This window comes from Rhinopithecus roxellana, chromosome 2 (assembly GCF_007565055.1).
Source record: "Rhinopithecus roxellana isolate Shanxi Qingling chromosome 2, ASM756505v1, whole genome shotgun sequence".
NCBI lineage: Eukaryota > Metazoa > Chordata > Mammalia > Primates > Cercopithecidae > Rhinopithecus > Rhinopithecus roxellana.
This window is the reverse complement of record NC_044550.1, coordinates 89,367,099-89,390,662: the sequence shown is the minus strand read 5'-3', so window position 1 is coordinate 89,390,662 and position 23,564 is coordinate 89,367,099. Positions and strand designations below refer to the sequence as shown.

At 34.7% G+C, this 23,564-nt stretch overlaps 1 protein-coding gene across 1 annotated transcript in view; it reads right to left on the bottom strand.

Moving 5' to 3' along the window:
* The window catches only part of RAPGEF2 (Rap guanine nucleotide exchange factor 2), a 269,038-nt gene that overhangs the window by 111,745 nt on the left and 133,729 nt on the right, over positions 1 to 23,564 (bottom strand). Inside the window, 3 exon segments of the mRNA XM_010383053.2 lie at positions 4,903 to 4,920; positions 7,263 to 7,430; positions 9,749 to 9,824. Of these exon segments, the coding sequence (XP_010381355.2) occupies positions 4,903 to 4,920; positions 7,263 to 7,430; positions 9,749 to 9,824 (262 nt within the window).

Here is a 23,564-nt window from a genome sequence, read left to right as displayed (position 1 = left end):
TCAATACAAGCTTTCTTTCAAAATGGAATGAAAGAACAGTAAATCCCAGTGGACACGGGAGTTCTGTAGCAGAGATGATGTAATATATAAAAATAGACATCCTTCAACAGAAGCTGAAACTTGGGTAAACAGCACACTGCATATCATTCTCAACTGCCTTGCATGAATTTACAATGCATGCTGTTAATAGCATGAGAAATCATTTTATTTTCTAACTATTTCCTGATTTACATTTCAATTTCTGTACATACGCTATAGTACAATTTCCCAATCCATATAAATTAAATCAACATAAATACCTGATTATAACTACAAGAAAGAGAATTAGTGCCCCCAAAGCAAGGAGGTTGAGACCACTACAGCAGCTTTAACATGCTGCATTTTGCCAGAAATTGCAGCATACAGCACAGTATTGTTACATCCACCTATTGTTCAGAGACTTTTCCACAGGGAGCTTTCTGTAGGATGTTAAAATGCAACATAATCTAGGGTACAGAGGAACTAGTAAATCTGCTGATAATGGGCGTGAAAAGCAAAGGATACTTTTGACACCACTCTCCAAAGACTCGTCTGATGAAAACATAAAGCATCAGGCATCCAAACAATAAATTTTAGTAAAATTTGTGGGGGTTTTTATTTGTATGTATATCACTCTCTAACACTCTCTCCACATCCTCTTTTCCATTCTTTATTACCTAATTCAGTTTTCACATTTCTAGTTAGCTTTCCTGGATTAAAGAGTAATCTGCTTGAAACTAATCTACCTCAAACTCTCACTCACGTATTTATATTCATATACAGTATGGTCATTAAACACTATTGGAATAGAAAGTACTGCCCACAAAGCAAATCATCAGAAATTAATGAATTAGAGCTAAAGTTTTATTTTGAAACATAAATTATTTCTACTTTCTTCCCCCCAAACACCACCTAAATCCCTCACCTTTCATTCTTACTCCAGTTGCCATGTTCTAGCCACCACTTCCATTTCCATTACTTAACCAGGTCCTGTGGTCCCACCTTACCATCCCTATCCCCAAAATCTGTTCCATCTCGGAGCCAGAGTAGTTTATTTAAATGTAAATCTCAGGATGTCACACCTCTGCTTCAGTCTCTTTGTTCTTCCTTACGGTCATGAAAAAGTTCAGCTTCCAACATGGCTTTCAAAAACCCTATGACCACTCAACCTCTAAGTCTTTGAGCAAATAAGATTCTTTCTGTACAAAACAGCTTTCTTTGAGCCAAGACATTGAGGTGGTTCATGAAATCATCCCTGACTCCTGTAAGGGCCCTGGGTGCGTACCATTTATTTATCTGTATTCCCTGTGAGGCTATAAGGGCAAAAGGGGCGCAGATTCTCCTGTGTTGCAGACTTTTATATCTCTAGAGCCTGGGACAGACCTGAAACATGGTGGGCACTCAATGAATATGTGTTAAATGACCAAAAATATATAAATGAAAATATTGAGCTATTCTCTCTATGATACAAGAAATAAAATACACAAATTTCCTGAAACTCCATCCCATTATAATTCACAGAGACACTGATAATAATATTGAAGACAAGTCTTCAGGTCCAATTAAGCAAACAAATGCTTGATAAATTTATGTTTTAAAAGGACAAAAAATGTTAAGATAACTAAGAAATTTCTTCTGTATTTGCATAATTTCATATATATGTACATAAACAGATTTTTAAATATCATCATATAAATTATAGCCAGGTGTGATATCATATAAACTGAAGGTAAAATCTGAAGTCCTTAAATATTCTAGGAACTTTACTAGCTATACAAGTCATTGATACATTACCCAAAACATATCCTCTTATTTTAAGTAGCAAATACTGAGTCACACCTAATAAATAATAAATGACAAGGTAAATACATGACATGAGTAAAAATATTGCCTACTTCTTATTTAAGAACATAACTCAAGTCAAAAAGCCTAAATGTCAAATAAATGTACACGATCACGGAAACTAAATGCTGTAATGTTTTCATTTGTTTCAATAGCTAAATGATTTTTGAAACTAACCAAAACTACCAAGGAATCTTTAACTGAAGGAGAAATCAACTTAACTCTATCTCAAGAGAAATACTGACTTCAGAGATATTTAAGATATATTCTAGGAATGGTTATATCTTATACACCCATTGTAAGAAACAAAATTTGTCTTATATTATTATACATATTATATATTAATATGAATAATATATATTTAAATACTATATGGTTTTAAATAATATATATTTAAAACTAATAACCTTAGTTTTAAAATGGGACTGATTTTCATAAGCCTCATATATGAATCAATCTTATTACATTGCTGCCACATTTTAAAAATATTATATTATCACTGACTACAACAAAAATTATTTCCATGAAGTTTAATATTATATGGCATTCAACTTACATTATATTAATTTAATCTTATGTAGTATTTTCCATTACTTTTGCACATTCTCTCTAAGAACATTAAGCCTCATCTACTGGAAAATTCAGTGTACCTTTATGAAACAGTACTCTGGAGTGTATATTCACATTGTAGAAAAGGACTACTAATAAAATGTGTGGGAGATACCCTTTTACACAACCAATGAATTTTCATCATTTTAAAATTTTTGCACTGACTGAAACTTTATAAATATGTTTTATTTACACTGTGTTCAAATTCTCCTGATTCAGATTTGTATAAAGTGGAGCCATATTTTTGGGTAAGTAGGAGTGGGAGTATGGGGTCAACCAGAACTTTAAAGCATGGAGAGCATTTTAATATTGCCACCAGCCTAGGAAGGATGGAAATTATGAAATGTCAGTTGGGACACATAACCTTTACAGTTTGGACAAGTTTTCTTCAATCTTTAGTCTAATATTTCTCTGTATAGTTTTCCTCTTTCCAAACTGGAAAAATGGAAGAGCTGCATTTTTTCCTTATTAAAATCAGGGGAGGGATAGAAGATGATGGAAGAGGAATGTGCCAGCTTCCCACGTCACTCCAATAAGGTACAAGTTAAAATGGTCCTTCCTCTCCTCTCCACTTTTAATATGGAATTCAGATTTTCCTACCCACACAAACTTCTAGAATAAATTACTGATCAATACAGAGAAGGCTTGAAACCATGGGTAAAACAAACATAGCTTTTCTTCTCCTGCCCTATTCTGAACCCGGAGACAAGGTAAACTTTACCATCCAAAGTCCCCAGATAGTCTCTTTAGTGATGGACCCCAAATCTTCCAGCCTCTGCCAGGAACCTTATTACCTGCCTCTATAACTACTCACTCTAAGACTGAAAAGTCATGCTAAATCTTATTTTTTTAGCAATTTTAAATACAGCCTCAATCTCTACTCATCAAAATGTAAGAAAATGCTAATGAAAGCCATCTCCAATCTTCCTTTCTCACTGCATTTTAAAATGCTATTCTCTCTGCAAATCTCATACACTTGTCTTGAAAAATGTCCTGAAAACACACTACATGGACTATGAGTATTCATGTTTCTGAAGAAAATAATTATAATCCATTTTAAACTATTGTGAAACATCTAATTTTAAAAAGTGTACATTAAAGTATACATCATAACTCAGTGCATATTTTAAATTCAATTCCAAGTTCTAAGTAGGAATTAGACTGGCAATTTATGCTTAAAAAAAGAGGAAGATCAAGTACATATTGATTTATCTTTTAAAATATTATGTTATATATAAGTGTACTCTTTTCAGAGAGAAGCTCAAAACACTGATGTACATAAAACTGTGTACAATTTAAAAATTATTTTAACTTAAAATTTTAAAATTATATAAAAATGTTTTAGATTTATCACATCATTTAAAAATTAGTAGTGCTTCCAAAAACCAATACAGCAATCATGACATCTGTGGCATTCTAATACATACTCTCTTGTATAGAACATAAAGGAACTGTCTCATTTTAATTTGAAAATTTATACATAAAATTCATACTTTTAGGCAAAGTTACTCTAATAGCCAAAGATATATAGATGATAGATTTCCCCAAAGTGAATAAATTATTCATGATCTTTTCCCTGTGCAATGATAAAACACAAGCATAAAATGCTACTAGTTACTTAACCAATTAGTTTTCAGGAATAAATCAGTTTTTCTTCCTTGACTCAAAATTCCCTGATAACCCCAAATGTAATCTAGATCTTCAAAGAACTCACACTGAAAATCATAGATTTTAGTACTTAGTACAGTACTTAGTCATGTACTTTAGTACTTAGTATAGTACTTAGTCATGTACTGGCATGAAAGAAGTGACCAAGGAGATTATTACAGACCTCAATTAAAATGTAGAATGAAATAAAAGCAAGAAACCTTGTTAAAAACAAAGTGCAAATAAGAAAATACAAAGAGATTTTAAACTTTGTTTCCTTTCTAACTAAGCTTTTTAAAAAAAATCTGACTGAAATTTTACCAGTGGCCTCCCAAAATGTTCTCCCATTGGGATTCCTGAACTTTAAAGTTTTCATCTATAGTATTTAAAATGTAAATTTCTAATGAATTTCCCATAAGCTTTCACATAAAAAGGAAAAAAAATCCTTTATGTCTGCCTGCCTTTCTCTCTTCATTTTTTTATTTGCAAAGCAGGTTAGTGAAGAATAGTGTTCCACTCATTTTTTTAAGTGCTCCATTCATTTTTAAAAATACGTAGCTTGCACTTGAATTCTTTCTTCAACATGGACAATCCATCCCCAGGTCTGTATAGATCAAGCAGCCTATTCAACCACCCAAACCACTGATAATTTCAAAGTAAATTAGGGCAAAATACAGAAGGACAAGACCAAGCAAAACATATCAATATTATAAATTCATTAGTAACAGTGCAAATTCACACATAAACTTAGGTTAGTGTCAGGAGACCACACACAAATTACAATACCTGAGATTTAGTGCATTCCTTTGAGCCAAAATGAAATGAGTGCCATAAAGGAGGAAAGGAAAAGATGAACATTATCAGACATGCTATATTACATCTGCCAAAATGAAGATAATGTTAAAATTAAGTTAAGAATGATCATACAGAATCAGCTATATGTATAATGCTTCCCATGTTCTTTAGCCATGCACTTGAAATGCACTTGCAATCACTTTAAATCACCTGTGAAGTTGATCATGCAATTCTTTTAAATAAACTTTTCACCCTCAGTCCTTCCCTACTAGCCAATTTCTTTCAAAGAGAACTATTTCTGTTAAAAATAAGTAAATATGATGTAGGGGTAATAAAGAACAATTTCTATTTAATTCTTTTTACTATGTGGTATCATATATACAAAACAAAATTTTGCAATCTTCCTACATTAAAATTATGTATGTAAAATAAATAAATATAATTATGTCATTTTTACATCCCAAAAAGGATGCAATCCTTATGACCATGTTGTTGCCAATCTTAACTCATTTAGTAAAATTAATGCCACATGTCACACATTAGTAAACCAGTATAAGATCCATTAGTAATCAAGCCAAATTTTTCATCCTAGTATTGAATTTTCCCTAAAAGTATCTGCTGGCTAGGTAAGACATTCTTAAAAATCCACTAAAAAAAAAAAAAAAAAAAAATCTTGTAACAATAAAAGAAATATATTTTTTAAAACAAATAATGAAAAGGGAGCAGTGTAAGGAAATTGAATGAAGTTTTCCATAAAAGGGGAATCACAGTGGGGGTGGGGGTGACAGTTATCAAACGGCCCACCCAACTAAAGTGTGACAAATGTAAGAACAAACAAACCAACTTTAGCACTACATTTTAAATAATCCATACTCCCACTGACTATTTTAGTTTGAAAACTAAACTGGAAAAACAATTCCAAAGCAGAAAAAAATTAGGCTAAAATATTATCTGTGTTGTACTATTAATATGTGTAACTATTTTTAATACATATTTCCTTCTTCCATAATGCTACATCAACCCCAAAAGCATTACCTTCTTTTATGGACAATGGTAACAAAAAACCTTTCATGGTTTTTTTTAATACTAAGTCTCTGCAACAGACAAAGATGTCTTTGTGATGAGCAAAAAGCAGTCCTTTCCAAATGAGCTCAATGCAATGATTCAACTATGAAATTCATGTTAAACTAAAATACTTCATGGGTAGCAAGAGGAGTAGTCAGATTGCTAGTGGTCAAAACCACATTAAATATTTAAATAAAAAGAGCTCTCTGAGAAATAGAATATATGAAGTGTGGGTTTAAGATATATCACTTAAACTTATTAAAAGTTGAGTAAATAATTTTAAGTCTATATACATTTTCCCATGCATTTTGTATTTATACTTATTTGCAGAAAAGAAAGAAAACTGTAAACAACTGGGGAATGTAAAACAGTTGTTAATTATCTATTTTTACTTTAAAATTAATTATACATAAAATAACCACTCATTTAATGGTATTACATGCATAAACGATCTTTCACATTATTATGACCTATCCAGGAATCTAAGCTACTTTGCTCTTGAAAAAACAAAGGAATAAGAAAAATAAGGTTTTAAAGTGACTTTATTGAGATCTTAAACAAAGCACTCATTATCTGTGTCTTGGTTTCCTCAAACATAAAAAGCAGTTTATCTATCAATATTTATGAAATAAATGACAATCAACTGGGTTATGCCTGCCTGCCTTTAAGAGGATCTTTGAACCTATTAGAAATATTTCAGGGCATCTTCACATTGAGATTTTAAAAAGCATTATTTCAAATTATTCTTACTTCATTGCATTAAAAAATAAATCTCAGATATTCTCACAAAGGTATAAAAAACTATGAAAAATAATGCAATTTTTACATATCTACTTTTAAATAGATAGCAGCCATTTGGGTTGGGAGTGAAGGGTGGAGTGCACAGGAGGGGGCTAAAATGTTAGATTAAAGTAAAACAACTTAAAATACTCCAATTACAATTATATGGGCTTATCACAAAGCTGATCTTCAGAGAACAACTTAAGAAATAAAGGAGCTAGCAAAGTCTGTTGACATCTTATTTCAATGTCTTTTAAAAACTAATCATATCATGTTTGCTTCCAGAAAAATCTACTATTTCTTTAATAAATATAAGTTTACATAATATATATTTATTTTATATTTATTAATATAACAATTAAAAATAAATATTTAAGTATATTTAATGTGTGTGTGTATATATATCATTGAAAAGATTTGTCAAAAATTGAAAATTTAAACATCTTTTCACAAAACCCCAACAAAAAACTAGAAATAAATAAAATGATTACACTCGTATAACTTACCGTGTGATAGCCTCTAGGCAAAGGAGGTTTGCCCATGGGATAAGGATCCACAGTGTCAATAATTGTTTGTCTTTCACCCTTCTGGTTGATTTTTCTAAATCTCCTCCGAGACTGTCTATGGGAAGCTTGACGCTGAAAATATTCTTCATTTTCATCCATATAGTCCACCTGAAATAAAACCCCCCAAAATTTCATTTCTCCAAATGCAACATTTCCTATTAATATCAGATACAGAAAGAAACTTACAGATAACCCATATTCAATCATCTTGCAAAGAACATCTGCAGACAAACTATCTAGACAAACTTCAAGTGTCTCTGAACTTCTCTGGAACTAATTGGTTTTAAGTAACATTTCTTTTATGAGGAGGCATTTTCAGTTCCACTTAGGACAATATGGGTAACTCTTGAATTTCCTGTAGTTTCAAAGGGAAGGATATTTTCAGCAGTCTTTGTACTGATTTATTAGTGAAAGATCTCACAGGATACATTACCACACATTATGGAAGCAACTGCCACACTGTCTTAAGCAACGTGGAAAAAACAAAAACAAAAAAAAAAAACTGATGGAAATCTGTAAAAACCTCCAAATGACTCAAACACTGCTAACAGAATGGCTTCAGTAGGTTATGCAAGGGTTTCTCCTTCTACTTTCATTCTGTGACTTCAGTTTCTTTTTTTAATAAATAGTGTTGTTTAAAAGTAATTCCTCATTTAAAATCATTTTAGGCCAGACACAGTTGCTCACGCCTGTAATCCCAGCACTTTGGGAGGCTGAGACGGGTGGATCATGAGGTCAGGAGTTCAAGACCAGCCTGGCCAACATGGTGAAACCCCATCTCTACTAAAGATACAAAAAATTAGCTGGGTGTGGTGCACGTGCCTGTAATTCCAGCTACTAGGGAGGCTTAGGCAGGAGAATTGCTTGAACTCAGGAGGTGGAAGTTGCAGTGAGCTGAGATCACGCCATTGCACTCCAAATTGGGCAACAGGGCGAGACTCTGTCTCAAAAAAAAAAAAAAAAAAAAAAAAAAAAAAAAATTAGAAATGCTGATGAATGAACAGGGAATAAAAGTTACATTAGGTTATTCCTCATGTGACTGCTCATAATAGAGGCATGTTTAGGTTATGTAACTGTTCTCACACCAGCAAACCTAGTAGTTCATGTAGTACCAGCAAGTATAAAATACTCAATTTTAAAGACTAAAAATCCTTCAGAGAAAACTCAAAGTGGTAGTAACAGAGGGCAAAATCTCAAGGAAATATCTAGACTATCTACTGTTGGAAAGTGCTATATAGCTGCCCACATTCTTCCCAACCCTAAATCCTTACCATAACTATGCTACTTTCTCACTTGAGTACATTTTGTAAAACTTTACCAAATATTTCAGTAAATTTTACAAAAAGTTTGCTAGCTTTGATGAGGAAGTTCTCATTTCTGACGGAATTCCTCTCCTACATCATAGGGAAAAACCCTACATCTTCTCTGAAAAGAGACCTAGAATTCTTTATCAAATACTTTACTAAACGTGAATAAAGTTTCCATCGTCATCTTTATTTGGTTATCATTTACTTTACAAGATCTTCCTTCCCAGCTAGGATGGTGGATGGGGACAGAAAGAATATCGACTGAATGTCTACACTGGGAAACTCCCCTTCCACCTCATCTTATTTCTGTGACTAATTTTTTTAAAGGGTACATATTATCCTATCTTAAAATCATTCTTATACAGTAAGAAAAAAGTATGACAGGTTTGGTTTTTAAGCTTCAAGGTTGCTAATATCTATTTTACTAATATGTTCCATGTATAATCTTTCTTTATAAATTTTTAAGTCACAAAATTCCATTAAAAAGAGAGAAAAGATGTCAACAGAGTGTTTAACCAGCATAATAGTCCCCAAATTTCCTTTTAATTACTTGAAAGAATTCAAGTGATTATCTTGTGTTTTTAAAAATAGTGTTGTTTAAAAAATAATTCCTCATTTAAAACATCTTAGAAACTCTGATGAATGAATTAACAGTGAACAAAGTTCCATTTGGTTATTCCTCACAAACGCTCAGAGTGGAGGCACGTTTAGATTCCAAAATTGTTCTCACACCAGCAAACCTAGTGATTCATTTAAAGTAAGTCACTCAAACCAACCAAAACTTGGAGAGCTAAAATCCTGCAATCAAGAGATTCTCCCCAAATTTCAATTAAATGGCATTATTATAGACTGAATTACAAAGTACAAAAACAAAACACTTAGCTACTTGTAGTTTTAAAAATTTTTTTGCATTTAATTGAATCCTGTAAATAATGAAATATTATGATTATGAACTCAAATTCATAATAAAAAGTTGTGAAATAAATATATCTAATGTTATAGAAAATATGCAATATTTTCTATTCAACAAAAATCTAATATTATAAGCAGTTTGTAAAAATGCCTTTATTTCATGCAATTTTTCAGGAGAAAAATAGTCCTCACAAGAAATACTCTTACCACAATCATTTCAGAAGGCTCTAAAACAATGCATTCACAGCCACGCCTAAAACTTCCTGCAGAACGCTTGCCAAAACTAGAAAGAAAGAAAAAAAAAAAATCAATGAGGACAACCTCAGAGATTTAAGTAATATGAATTGGGAACATAAGCCAAACTTCCAGATAAATAAAAATTAAAAACAATTACAAAAAGTACACCTTGGAGAAAATGAACTATCTTTAATAATTTACATAGAATGACAAGAAAGCATGCAAATTCTTAAGTTTCAGTCATAGATTTTTCTGGAAAATTCTAACATAATATTTTCAAATTAATGATGTAAGAAAAGGAGAATTATTAGCATGGGTGAGTTTTCTGTTAGGTTATTTTAAATCATCCTCAGGTGAACTTTGAGAATATTCCAGTAGGGATGGGAAATGTCTCAGTGGCAAACTACAGAAATGTCCCAAAGAAGTATAAAATGCATGTACATGTAATTCTCTTCACAACTTGCTTAGGTTAAACACTTTTTTTCACCTAAAAAGTGTATTTATTTTCCTAAATTTTCAAATCAACTTATTCTAAATGTTTTAAGAAAAAGATACTCAACTTAAGACTTTATTTTTACAGTAAAGTGATTTCAGTTGATGTACTACTGAAAGCTCATTCCTCCTGAGAACTCTGCATGAGTGAACACAGACATAGCACCTTTGCCTTATCTGTGGTGAATTCCCACGTTAACACTGGAGAAGATTTATTGTTTCTGACATAGGGATATGCAAACTAGAATCAAGAACAGTGAATTCCAGTGAAGCTCTTTTTGTTAATGTGACACCTCAATCACAAAAATATTTCTTTCCTTCCATTTAATATGAACTTTTAAAAAATTATTATTATACTTTAAGTTCTAGGGTACATGTGCACAACGTGCAGATTTGTTACATATGTATACATGTACCATGTTGGTGTGTTGCACCCATTAACTCATCATTTACATTAGGTATATCTCCTAATGCTGTCCCTCCCCCCTACCCCCACCCCACGACAGGCCCTGGTGTGTGATGTTCTCCTTCCTGTGTCCAAGTGTTCTCATTGTTCAATTCCCACCTATGAGCAAGAACATGCGGTGTTTGTTTTTCTGTTCTTGCGATAGTTTGCTCAGAATGATGGTTTCTGGCTTCATCCATGTACCTACAAAGGACATGAACTCATCCTTTTTTATGGCTGTATAGTATTTCATGGTGTATACGTGCCACATTTTTTTAATCCAGTCTATCATTGATGGACATTTGGATTGGTTCCAAGTCTCTGTTATTGTGAATAGTGCCGCAATAAACATAGGTGTGCATGTGTCTTTATAGCAGCATGATTTATAATCCTTTGGGTATATACCCAGTAATGGGATGGCTGGGTCAAATGGTATTTCTAGCTCTAGATCCTTGAGGAATCACCACACTGTCTTCCACAATGGTTGAACTAGTTTACAGTCCCACCAACAGTGTAAAAGTGTTCCTATTTCTCCACATCCTCTCCAGCATCTGTTTTTTCCCAACTTTTTAATGATCACCATTCTAACTGGTGTGAGATGGTATCTCATTGTGGTTTTGATTTGCATTTCTCTGATGGCCAGTGATGATGAGCACTTTTTCATGTGTCTGTTGGCTGCATAAATGTCTTCTTTTGAGAACTGTCTGTTCATATCCTTTGCCCACTTTTTGATGGGGTTGTTTTTTTCTTGTAAATTTGTTTGAGTTCTTTGTAGATTCTGGATATTAGCCCTTTGTCAGGTGAGTAGATTGCAAAAATTTTCTCCTATTCTGTAGGTTGCCTGTTAACTGATGGTAGTTTCTTTTGCTGTGCAGAAGCTCTTTAGTTTAATTAGGTTCCATTTGTCAATTCTGGCTTTTGTTGCCATTGCTTTTGGTGTTTTAGACATGAAGTTCTTGCCCATGCCTATGTCCTGAATGGTATTGCCTAGGTTTTCTTCTAGGGTTTTTATGGTTTTAGGTCTAACATTTAAGTCTTTAATCCATCTTGAATTAATTTTTGTATGAGGTGTAAGGAAGGGATCCAGTTTCAGCTTTCTACATATGGCTAGCCAGTTTTCCCAGCACCATTTACTAAATAGGGAATCCTTTCCCCATTTCTAATTTTTGTTTGGTTTGTCAAAGATCAGATAGTTGTAGATGTGTGGTGTTATTTCTGAGAGTTCTGTTCTGTTCCATTGGTCTATATCTCTGTTTTGGTACCAGTACCATGCTGTTTTGGTTACTGTAGCCTTGTAGTATAGTTTGAAGTCAGACAGTGTGATGCCTCCAGCTTTGTTCTTTTGGCTTAGGATTGTCTTGGCAATGCAGGCTCTTTTTTGGTTCCATATGAACTTTAAAACAGTTTTTTCCAATTCTGTGAAGAAACTCATTGGTAGCTTGATGGGGATGGCATTGAATCTATAAATTACCTTGGGCAGTATGGCCATTTTCCCGATATTGATTCTTCCTATCCATGAGCATGGAATGTTCTTCCATTTGTTTGTGTCCTCTTTTATTTCACTGAGCAGTGGTTTGTAATTCTCCTTGAAGAGGTCCTTCACATCCCTTGTAAGTTGGATTTCTAGGTATTTTATTCTCTTTGAAGCTATTGTGAATGGGAGTTCACTCATGATTTGGCTCTCTGTATGTCTGTTACTGGTGTATAAGAATGCTTGTGATTTTTGCACATTGATTTTGTATCCTGAGACTTTGCTGAAGTTGCTTATCAGCTTAAGGAGATTTGGGGCTGAGATGATGGGGTTTTCTAAATATACAATCAGTCATCTGCAAACAGGGACAATTTGACTTCCTCTTTTCCTAAATGAATACACTTTCTTTCTTTCTTTCTCCTGCCTGACTGCCCTGGCCAGAATTTCCAACACTATGTTGAACAGGAGTGGTGAGAGAAGGCATCCCTGTCTTGTGCCAGTTTTAAAAGGGAAGGCTGCCAGTTTTTGCCCATTCAGGACTTAACTTTTTTTTTTTTTTTTTTTTAAAGAGACAGGGTCTCACTCCATCACCCAAGCCACAGTATAGCAGCACAATCACAGCTCACTGCAGTCTTGAACTCCTGGACTCAAGCAACCCTTCTACCTTACCTCAGACTCCCAAGTACCTGGGACTACAGGTGTATACCACCATACATGGCTTTTTTTTTTTTTTTTTTAAATTTTTGTACAGACAAAGTCTAGCTATGTTGCTCAGGTTGGTCTTGAACTTAGGGCCACAATCAATTTTCCCTCCTTGGCCTCCCAAAATTCTGGGATTACAGGTGTGAGCTACCACCACTGGCCTAATATTAAAATTTTTGTCAATCATACTTAATAAACTTATCTTTAAAAAAATGCTTTAAAATTCTATCAAAAACTATTTCATTGAACAATTTTTTCCAAGTTAATTAGGCACTGTGACGGACTCCTATGGAAATTCTTGTTCCATTTATAATCCTCTTTATATCATAGTAATATACATGTTTCAAGTATCAGGAGCCAAGTCATGTAAGAGGAAGAAAATAGAAAAGCCAATATTGTCATTCTATCGTCTGCAATCTCTAGCAAACTATCTTCACCACATCATACAATAAATTTTATTTGTTTACAGGTTTATCAGGTTAGACTAGGCCATCACTTAAGTCCTTTTCCTTAATAATAATTATTTGATTGTTAAAGATAATTAAGTCCTTTTCCAAAATCATTTCTGGCCAGATGCGATGGCTTATGCTTGCAATCCCAGCATTTTGGAAGCCTGAGGAGGGATGATCACTTGAGCCCAGGAGTTCGAGACTAGCTTGGGCAACATGGTGAAATCCTGTCTCTACTAAAAGTACAAAAATTAGCCAGGCATGGTGGTGTGAGCCTATAGTCCCTGCTACTCAGGAAGTTGAGATGGGAGGATCACTTGAGCATGGGAGGCAGAGGTTGCAGTGAGCCAAGAATGTGCCACTGCACTCTAGCCTGGGCAACAGAGTAAAACCCTGCCTTGAAAAGAAGAAAAAGTTTCCATGAAAATCAAAACCAGCATCATGTTTAACATATTTGAAAAAAAGTTTTAAATGTTCATATATACAGTCACACATATATGCTGTCACACATATATGCCCACAGAAACATACACGTTAGAGTACTTTTAAGTGAAAAAATTTGCCAGAAACATAATAAATCTATCTTCATGTTACTTCTCATACAATTTAAATGATCTGAATTTTTAAACATTTCTTTTAGCTTACAATTAAATACAACTGAAATTCCATAACTCTTCAATACACACAAAAATTTGAGTTTCTGAATCTACCTATTTGCAATTTAATTTTTTTAAACGAAGCTTACAATTATGCACTACAAATTAATAAATAATCTCAATGTGTGAGTAAAATATCTGGCAGGTTACATACAGACTTAGACAAGTTTATAAATATAGTGGTCTAATGTTTATCCATTTTTAAATGTAACATAGTAAAAAATCATAAATGTTTGTAAAGTATACACTGTTCATATAACACCTGATACAAAAATACATGCCTAGAATTGTTTACAAATTTTAGCAACAAAAGGTGTTAATGTTCACATAAATAAACTATATAACTGTTAATTATTTTATATATAAATATAGTACCATCTTCCCCACTCCAGGATTTAGGGTGCAAATCCTCTTACCAATTAGTCATTCATTCAACAGAACTTTATGGCTAGGAAGTCACACTTCAAGTTGCACTAGCACACTATTACTTTGGGGATGAAAAGTTTACATTTCCTAAAATGTGCTCTATAAAAATATTTCCATGAGAGTTTTTCAGAGAGTCAGTTGCACTAGAGCCTGATGAAACTTTTTCAATCACAAAAAGACTCGAGTTCCACAAAGCGTCACAAAGATATGAACACGAGAAACTGCAGACTCTCCATCAGATGTATTTATTGAAAAAGCTGAATGGAAAAAGCAATGTGCACAGAACACATATTAGCAAGAGAGAATATATTACTTCATTTATTCAACAATCTATTTTTTCAAACACAGCCAGGAATGCAGAAAGGAAGAGCAGCCTCAAAGGAGCCAAAGAGTAGGTCATGAGTGCACACGATAGGCCTGATGAGTGACAAAGTCTCTGAGCTCTCTCACAGAGATGATGTGCTCTTAGCTCACAAACCAGAAGCTGTAAGGTTGGAAGAAACAGACACAGCAATGAAAAAAAAAAAAGTTAGCTCGAAATTAAGTCCACAAGTTACTTCTGCTTCTGCTCTCTGATTCTTTGAAACAATAAATACATAAACAAAAGTAAATAAATATGATTATTTACAACATTTTCAAAAATCTTTGGCCAAGTTCTATACAAATAAACTGAAGAAATTCGGCTCTGGAAAATAAGTACAGAGACTTAAAAAAGGCAACAGATGAAGATGTGTAGGAGATAAAGTACCTCATTGACAATATAATGAACAATCCTTTTAAATATTTTAGATTACTGAGTGGAAAAAAATGGTGCAAAATCTTCAGGACTGCAAATAACAAATACACTTTGAGAGAGTAAAACAAAAACCAAAACAGTAAGAATAAAGTACAAGACATTTTATAAAGTGTGAGTGCAGGAAAGCCACAGAGGATCCAGTGTGCACAATGAAATGCTCTACACTGAAAAGGTGATCAAATGCACACAGTATTTAATATTATATTAAACAACAGGTTCTCAGTTTTCAGTTAAAAGTTATTAACAAAAACGAAGTCTTTGAATGCATTAGCACAGCAAGATGCTTACACAACAAGTAAAATTATAAACAAAGACAAAAGTATGAAATGATGGACACACAAGGAAAGAATCAAAAACAATAATTACAATACATGCCCTTATAGAAAAATCAAATCTGTAAGAGGGTATTATCCCCGAAGAGTTTCTAAGGGGAAATACACAGAACTGAAAAATTTCTCACAAAAAATTCAGGGAATCCAAAGGGCTTTCCAAAAGACCAGATGCATAAATTAAGATAACTTTTCATAGGCTGGGCTTGGTGGCTCATGCCTGTAATCCCAGCACTTTGGAAAGCCAAGATGGGAAGATCACTTGAGGTTAGGAGTTTGAGACCAGCCTAGCCAACATGGTGAAACCCCGTCTCTACTAAAAATACAAAAGTTAGCTAGGCATAATGGCAGGCACCTGTAATCCTAACTACTCAGGAGGCTGAGGTAGGAGAATCACTTGAACTCAGGAGATGGAGGTTGCAGTAAGTCGAGATTGCACCACTGCACTTCAGCCTGGGTAACAGAGCAAGACTCAGGCTCAAAAATAATAATAATAGGCCGGGAACGGTGGCTCATGCCTATAATCCCAGCACTTTGGGAGGCTGAGGCAGGCAGATCGCCTGAGGTCAGGAGTTTGAGACCAGACTGGCCAACAAATGGCGTGAACCCAGGAGGCAGAGCTTGCAGTAAGCCGAGATCACACCACTCATTCCAGCCTGGGCAACAGAGCAAGACTCCATCTCAAAAAAAAAAAAAAAAAAAAAAAAAAATTAGCCAGGCATGGTGGCGTGTGCCTGAAGTCCCAGCTACTCGGGAGGCTGAGGCAGAAGAATCACTTGAACCCGGGAGGCAGAGGTTGCAGTGAGCGAGATCACGCCACTACACTCCAGCCTGGGTGATAGAGCAAGATTCCGTCTCAAAATAATAATAATAATAATAATAATTCATTAAGTCCTATTACACCAGCTAAAAGCCAGTATCCCTCAAGTTTCTAAAATAATCATTTTTTAAAAACTTAGAAATAATTTAGAAAAAAAACAATTAAAGAACTTGGGTAACTTAAATGTATACTTACGATCCTTGATCAAAAATCAGGAGTAGGTAAGGATTGCTCTAAACCATGTGACTACATTCTGATCCAAATGTGATTACATCCTGTTCCTTGGTGCCACTGTCAGAAATGGACTCTTAACACTGTCAAATACAGCACTGTTTTTTTTTTTTTTTTAGTAAGTCTTACAATAAACTACATAAGGTGATCTACAGATTCAACATACCCTCTATCAAAATTAGACCAGTCTTTTTTACAGAAATGAAAAAACTGGTCGTAAAATTCATATGGAAATTCAGTGGGCCCTAATTTGCCAAGAAAATCTTGAAAAAGAACAAAGTCAGAGGACTCACACTTCCCAATTTCAAAATTTACTACAAAGCTACAGTAATCAAAACAGTGTGGTACTTAGGCCAAAAGGATAGAAGTGGGAGTCCAGAAATCAACTCATACATCAATGGCCAATTGATTTTTTGTGTGTGAGTGTTAAATTAACAGTACTTTTTTTTCTTATGTTTTCTTTTTTTCTTTTTTTAATTTTTTATTTCCACAGGTTATTGGGGAACAGGTGGCACTTGGTTATATAAGTTCTTTAGGGGTGATTTGTGAGATTTCGGTGCACCCATCACCCAAGCAGTATACGCTGCACCCAATTTGTAGTCTTTTATCCCTCACCCCCTTCTCACACTTCCCCGCTGAGTCCCCAAAATCCACTGTGTCATTCTTATGCCTCTGTATCCTCATAGATTAGTTCCCACTTATGAGTGAGAACATATGATGTTTGGTTTTCCATTTCTGAGTTACTTCACTCAAAATAATAGTCTCCAGTCTCATCCAGGTTACTGCAAATGATTGACCAGCTGGTTTTTGACAAGGATGCCATATCTGTTCAATGGGAGAAGAACACAGTCTTCAACAAATGGTGGTGGGATTATTGGCTTTCACATGAAAAAGAATGAAATTGGACCCCTACTGCACACCATAGACAAAAATTAACTCGAAATGAATCAACAAGCTAAATATAAAAGCCAAAAGTAAACTCTTAGTAAAAGCATAGGATTAAATCCTCATGAACTTGGAGTTGGCAATAGATTCTTAGCTCTGGAAAATAAAAGCATGAGGAGCAGGAGAATAAACACAGATCAACTGAATTTCATCACAATGAAAAAATCCGCATCAAAGGGCCTTAACTGAAAAGGCAACCTGCAGAATAAGAAAGTATTTGCAAATCACATACCTGATAAAGATTCAATATTCAAAATACATAAAAAATTCTTAAACAACAAAAAGACAACCCAGTGTCAACTTGACAAAGGACTTACATAGGCATTTCTCCACAGAAGATACACAAAGAGCCAATACGCACATGAAAAGGTCCTCAGCATCTTTAGTCATCAGAGAAAAGCAAATCAAAACCACAGTAAGATACCATTTCACACCTGAAGCCACATGCAAATGAGATACCAGGATGGCTACAATTTTTTACTATTTTCCTTTTTTAAGAAAGCAAAAAGAAAGAAAAAAAAGAATGTGGAGGACTTGGAACTCTGTGCATTGCTAGTGGGCATGTAAAATGATACAGCCACTGTGGAAAACAGTTTGGCAATTTCTCAAAAATCTAAACATAGAATTAACATATGACACAGAAATTCTAGCCCTAGGTAAACACCAAAAAGAACTGAGAGCAGGGACTCAAACAGATATTTGTACACCAATGCTCACTGCAACATTATTCACAGTAGCCAAAATGTGGAAACAACCCCAGTGTCCAACAATGGATGAACAGATAAACAAGCTGTGGCATACACACATAATGGAATATTATTCAACCATATAAAGGAATGAAGTTCAGATACCTGCTACAACATAGATGAATCTTGAAAACATACACTAAAGACAACAAGCCAGCCACAAAAGTACAAACATATGATTCCACTTACATGAAATATCTAGAATAGGCAAATTAATAGAGACAGAAAGTCGATTCAAGGTTGCCACGGGTTGGAGAAAGTGGTTTGGAAAGCATAATGGTTTCAGGGTTTCCATCTGGAGTTACAGAAAAGCTTTAGAAAGAGGTAGCGCCTCTAGTGACACAACAGTGTGAATGTTATTAATGCCACTGGAACACACACTTAAATGTAACCATACATTTAAAAATAGTTAAAATGACATAGTTTACATATTTTTTTTTACCACAATAAAAAAATCTTAGAAAAGAAACTATAGAGAGGATATTTGGGTTTCTTGGCCAAAATCTGGGACTTGAATAAGAAAAAGTAGAATCACTATTTTAACAAACAACAAATCTTAGGAACAAATAAAGAGTTATATTTGATGACGGACAAACTGGGAACCTGTCTCTTTTATATGATAATTTAACAACGAAGTGACAGACATTGGGTGAAAGAACTAGTTAGAGATGGGCAGAAGGTAAACAAATACGACTGAAAGACAGGTCAAGTATCCATTATCCAAAATGCTTAGAATCAGAAGTGCTTTGATTTTGGATTATTTTGGATTTGGGAATATTTGCATGTATAGGTAGAGCATCCCTACTCTAGAAATATGAAATCCAGAATGCGCCAATGGGTATTTCCTTTGAGCACCATGTCAGTGCTCAAAAAATTTCAAGTTTTGGAGCATTCTGGATTTGAAATTTTTGGATTAAGAATACAACTTAATCTTTAACACATAACAAAATAATACGTGTGAGTAATAATATATATTAACATACAGTCATGCATTGCTTAAGGATGGAGATATGTTCTGGGAAATACGTTGTTTTGCGATTTTACTGTTGTGTGACCATCACAGAGTATACTTACACAAACCAAGATGGGATAGCCTACTATCAACCTAGGCTAGATGACACAGCCTATTGCTCCTCGGCTACAAACCCATACAGAATGTTACTCTACTGAATATTGTAGGCAATTGTAACACAATGGTATTTGTGTATCTAAACATCTAAACATTGAAAAGGTACAGTAAAAATACCATATTATAATCTTCTGGGACGACCACTGTATATGTGGTCCATTATTGATCAAAACATTATTACACAGTGCATGACTAGATAACATTATTTCTGACATATATATTATTGTGCTATCTATTCCTCTTCCAAATGTTCACTGGACACATAACAGAATCGATATTACCAATATAAACTCGGTACTCAATACTGAGAGTTTACAAAAAAACTCATTAAATACAGTCCCTCTTCTTAAGTAGTTTATATGCCATGGATGACAAGTACACAAACAGCTATAGCCCAATGACAAGTCGAGAAGTGAGTTTCATTGAGAGGTGAATTCTCAATGGCCAGGCTCACTCAGTAGCTAGTTGAGTGAAAAACACAAATCAGCATTTGTAATTCAGAAGGCAATTCAAATTCAGCAAAATTACAAATGACCATAAAGAGCTTTAGGGTTACCTCAGCAAAGATCTGTTGTTTATCAAGATAAACAAGATATTTTAAAATTTCAGACTCCTTAATTTTTAAAGATACATGGCTTATCTTTTCTACTTAGAATTAAAATATCTTTCAAAAGTTATTTCTGGTCTTCTAGTAGTTTCAGTCTGTGTGTATATGTGTATTTGTATATAAGACACGCCATCAACACACACGTATTAACACACATATATGAATAGCTGTCTTTCAAAAACAAGAAAGATGTAGGTTAACAGTTATCAATGAGAGTTAGCCTGAATATTTTAAAAACTTGTTCTTTCTAACTAGACACTAGCATTTGACAAGAGGTGTTTAGTCAGAGGCCATAAAGTAGGAAAAGGGGGTGGTGGAAGGGAGAAGTACGGTATATGTGTTTTAAGAATGCTGATAGTCTTCTCCTTCTACACAGAATGAAAATGTGATCACTATGGTCTATTTTAAAGCTTTCTAAATTGTTCTGTATAAATACGCTGTACACCTCGCCTTTCAACAATTCAATCTCAATGTAATTTCAGCATGTCCTTAAAATCTTACATTAAACAATCACAAGATAACAACTAAAAGTGATGTAGGTTTACTTCTGGTAAATCTGTGAGTTCTCTGCCATGTCAAAACAGAAAAAAAATTAAGCCCACCAGTAAATGATTACTGAAAAGACCACTTGCAGCATATGAAACAGATTATTCCTAAATGCTAGTACTCCCTCAGTATGGCTAAGAACGACTGCTCTAAAAACAGTATAACAATTCAGACTTTCATTCCATTAAATTTTTTTGCTGAAGTTTTTACACAAAACAATTTAAAAATTAAAAAGTAAAATTGTTAGCAAAATTGAAACTAAGTTAAATACTTCTACAGGTGCAAATGACATGACTTTGTAATATCAAAAATATGAAGACAAAAAAATTACTAAGTAGTCTTCCATATAATATAAAAAATAGAAAAAACTAAACTTTCCTTCAAGACTCCCACACAGCATGAAAGTTTGAGAACGTAAAGTCTTACCTAGTTTTCGTAAATACCCATAGGCAATGAAACACCAGACAGGGTGCTGCAGGTGTTGTAAGGTCCAGTTGTCCGAAGTTTCTGTGACCACATTTTCCTCTCCCAAGTTGGGTCAAGAGCACTTTCTGCCAGTGTGAGCTTTCCACGAAAGGCAGTCACAGTGCATAGAAGCCTCTTCTATCAGTGTCCCTAATCTTGCCCTTTGTATGGGCCTCCACATTCTTCTTGTACGTCAGAACTACCCAGTGGAATGCAATTCTCGGTATCGGAATGTAAACTTATTCAAGTCAGCCTACACCCAGCAAGGGAATACACAGGAGTCAAGCAGATATTATACTGGTGGGCAGTCCTAATTTACAAAATGATTAAAAACGTAATACTCCAATATATCAATTTTTCACACCCCTGTTTCCAGAAAATGATAGGCAGTTACTAAATTTTAGTTTCTTCCTTAAAAAAGTCTAAGTAACTGACTGGACTGATGTTCCTAAATCAAAACCAATTTATTTGTTTAGGACTTGCAAAAAAACAATCACATAACACTGTCTTCAGACAGCAGAGTGGCAATTAAAGTAGGGAGGAAAAGCTAACAAGTAACTGCTGATGCCATCAATTCCATTCTCAAAAATTGGTAACGTATATAAGAATAAATTTTAATATAAGTATAAAAGGAAAGTGGCAAGGTTGAAAGACTTTCCATAAAATACATGTAATATTTTCTTAATAAGTTGACTCATTAGTTTAGACCCCAAAAAAGTAACAGCTATGTTAAAAATCACACACACACACCAGATACATATATAAATTACATGCATGTGTGTAAACTGCAAACTGCTTCTAAAGCATGGACTTTAACCGGCTTATATTTCAGAAGTATTGGGAAAACTGAACACACACTATACATCTCTAAATTTCTTTCAAGGCTCACTTAGAAACATTCTAACAATCATCCCCCCAACACAAATTAACAGAAGTTTGCTCCTCTGCAAAGTGGATCTCAACATTTAATCTCTGCTTATAAAAATAGCGTACACGATAAAAATTATTATACAATATCTAGGCCTTATAGCTGTGCTATTTCCCCTGTTCGTTCCTCAGTAGTTTGTTGTCTATTTAACAAGCACTAAACATACTTAAGCTACTAACATTTTAATTCCTTTAAAAAAAATTCTAACCTGCACTGTCTTCAGTATCTTTGAAGTACCACTAACAGCAATAGTGCTGTCACCTTCTATAGGAGCTCTTTTCTCTGCAGCACTGAGCACTCCCCATTTCCCTGTGTGTTTTCTCCCAGTGAGTCCATGCGCACGGCGTAGCTTGTACAGAGGCCAACATTCCATCTGACGGCTAATTTCCTGCTTCGATGACCCACCCACCTCTCCTGGCTGCAGCTATGTGTTTCGCATGTTGTATGGGTACTCTTTTCGCATACCAGCCTCATGACCTCAGCGGCTGCCTGACAGACAGTCTTTATCAATTTCTATTAATTCATTATCTACTCTCTTGTAAGTGAAGGGCAAGTAGGGAAATCTGCAATGTCTGCTCTCCTCAGTCTTCAAAGTCAAATGCTTCGTGCTGGCAACACAATTTTGTTATTAAAATTTACCCAAGCTGCGCTACAAACTAGTTGCTCTCCGCCAAAAAGATGCTGAACTGTATACCTGGCCTGGGGGATTATCATGGAAAAGACTAGAATAAATTTAAATCAAACAGCATGGGAAAAGTTAAAAGAGGCAGATTTGCTCTCGTTTTTCCCTTCAAGAGAAAAAAAGGTGGCTCTTACCTCAGCTGTATTAGGGTGAAGAGAGCAAGCAGTTTTTCTCTCTTGCCACAATCTAAACCAGCAAAGATCAGTGGTGTGATGACTACACTTTGGTAGTATCTATGTCCTCGTGACCAAACTGCTAGAGAACAGCTCAGCTAAATTAATCTGCTGCTATCAGTCTACACAGTGGCACAAACAGGTCTCTGCTGATCACAGTGCTTTGTACACAGATGGCAGCTGATCAGCTGGTATAAAAGTTATGGTCCATAACAGCTTTTCCTTTCAGCATGTAGATACATGCCCATCCAATATACTTTTGTTAAATGTTCACCATTTCAGTGTGCAAAGCTGGCCGTGTATGAGTTGTATAGACAAGGAAGCTTAGCTCTAATATCTTATTTTCTTTTTTTTTTTTTTTTTTTTTTTTGAGACGGAGTCTCGCTCTGTCGCCCAGGCTGGAGTGCAGTGGCCGGATCTCAGCTCACTGCAAACTCCGCCTCCCGGGTTTATTCCATTCTCCTGCCTCAGCCTCCGGAGTAGCTGGGACTACAGGTGCCCGCCACCTCGCCCGGCTAGTTTTTTGTATTTTTAGTAGAGACGGGGTTTCACCGTGTTCGCCAGGATGGTCTCGATCTCCTGACCTCGTGATCCACCCGTCTCGGCCTCCCAAAGTGCTGGGATTACAGGCTTGAGCCACCGCGCCCGGCCAATATCTTATTTTCAAATGGCCTTATTTTTTATAAAATTCATTCAAGAAGTAAAATAAACAATTACATTAAGAATTAACCAAACAGATCTATGTAAC